Raw genomic sequence first — 1,746 nt, forward strand, 5'->3', positions numbered from 1 at the left:
TGCCCCTTTGTTTCTGTAAAACCCAAATAAAATTCATTGAAACGTAGAATACAAATATTTTATAATTCAAAAGACGCTCCCGAGGACATTCAAAAGTCTGACTCAAATCCCTAAAATATGATGCGTCTTCATTCAAATTCTTAAACCGAGCGTTTCATTTAATCTTAAAACGTCACAGTAAAATACGACGTTCATGAATTTAAAAAGTTGGGTTTCCCCGCTGTGGATTTCACCTGTCGTGTCGCAGACGGAGTCTATTTTGAAAGTTTTAACAGGAAGACGCATGTTGTGCATCACTCAGAGCTTGGTAGCAGTGGAGAGAGGAGAGAGTGAGGGGATTGTTAAACAGCGGAGCCTCCAAAGAGGGGACTACACACGCATGTTCAGTGCTACCCGAATGGAGCGGAGCCCTAAACGAGAGACTCAGGCGTCCGGGGAATGACAGCCACTGTCACCGGGATTGACGAGTTCCCTCTGTGACTCTGCGCGACTCCGCGAAAACTTCCCCTCAGCTGACACTCGAGTCACCGATCCGGGTCGGATCCAGCCTGAACGGGACTACAGTATGCCAGAGATGGAGAAAGGCAGACCTCCGGAAAATAAACGCAGCAGGAAACCAGCGCACCCAGTGAAGAGGGAAATCAACCAGGAGATGAAGGTAGGAGGGTAGATTTGGAACAATTCTCTATACGCGCAAAATGCGCACAGATCAGTGTTTGTTGGAATAGTCCCGACATTGAACACTAATTACCCCCCCCCCTTTTTTTAAAATAATAATAATAAAAATAATAATAAAAATCATCATATATTTTTGTTGTTGGTAAGTTTAGAAAAAGCATGCCGCTTTTCAATTTTAGAGGACAACAATTGCATTTAAAGAAAAAAAATATATATATATATACTTTTTTTTAATATGAATGAAAGTTGTCGCCCAGATGTTGACTTTTTGATTAAATAATATTAGAATTGAAAATGGAAAGAACAGGCTGACACTTGGTCATCCAGTGACGCCATGGTGGGCCAGCTGTGGCCGGACGCGCACTCTCCAATGTCCAGAGGAGATCCAGATGTGCGTCACTTCTTCCCCGCTCCCTGCGGTGCGCTCAATCGCCGCACCACAGAGGCTCATGAGAAAGAGAGGGGAGGGCATTCATATTCCTTAAAATAGCCTGCTCCAGCCGCGTACTGGGAAAACTCTGCGGATCTGCCGTACAGCTGTAAAGAATGCAAACACGCATAGTAAATAAAAGTCTCACAAAGTGTTCAGAATCCCTCGCCGGGGTCTTTGGTTAAATCGCAGTAACAGACACGATTCCCTCCCACCATTATGAGCCCATTGCATGGAAACCAATCCGTGGATTGTGTGCTTTGTTTGGGTTTGGACACAGGCTATTTGAGACTCTTGACTCTGCTGTTAAAATGATATCTGAGGATCCTTGAAGCCGTAGCGAGGAAATCAAAAAAGACAACACGTCTTCCTGGGGAGGACGAGGGGAGGAAGGGGGCCTTCTATGGAGGAAAAAAAATCCGCTGTTTTTGTGTGTAAGTGGCTTGGATTGCAGCGTTTGATATCCACAGGAGGTGTTTTGTTTCATCTTAACTAATTTTAATCAAAACACTTGAAACACTATCCCCCTGGCCTGATGTAAGCCTGCCTGGGTTGGATCTCTGGGTCGGCCCAGTTTGTTGCCTTTGGCTTGCAGCTGCAGCTCTCTCTCTCTCTCTCTCTCTCTCTCTCTCTCTCTC

General features: G+C 45.1%; 1 protein-coding gene across 2 annotated transcripts in view; it reads left to right on the forward strand.

Annotated features, from left to right (window-relative positions):
* Positions 1 to 316: 316 nt before the first annotated feature.
* LOC103457453 (sine oculis-binding protein homolog) overlaps positions 317 to 1,746 on the forward strand; it is a 14,776-nt gene continuing 13,346 nt past the window's right edge. For both annotated transcript variants that reach the window (XM_008397586.2, XM_008397587.2), the window contains exon 1: positions 317 to 658. In XM_008397586.2, coding sequence (XP_008395808.1) covers positions 566 to 658 — 93 coding nt within the window. In that variant the 5' untranslated portion in view covers positions 317 to 565. The remainder of the gene's footprint in view (positions 659 to 1,746) is intronic.

The sequence above is a fragment of the Poecilia reticulata genome, linkage group LG21 (genome assembly GCF_000633615.1).
Source record: "Poecilia reticulata strain Guanapo linkage group LG21, Guppy_female_1.0+MT, whole genome shotgun sequence".
NCBI classification, from domain to species: Eukaryota; Metazoa; Chordata; class Actinopteri; order Cyprinodontiformes; family Poeciliidae; genus Poecilia; species Poecilia reticulata.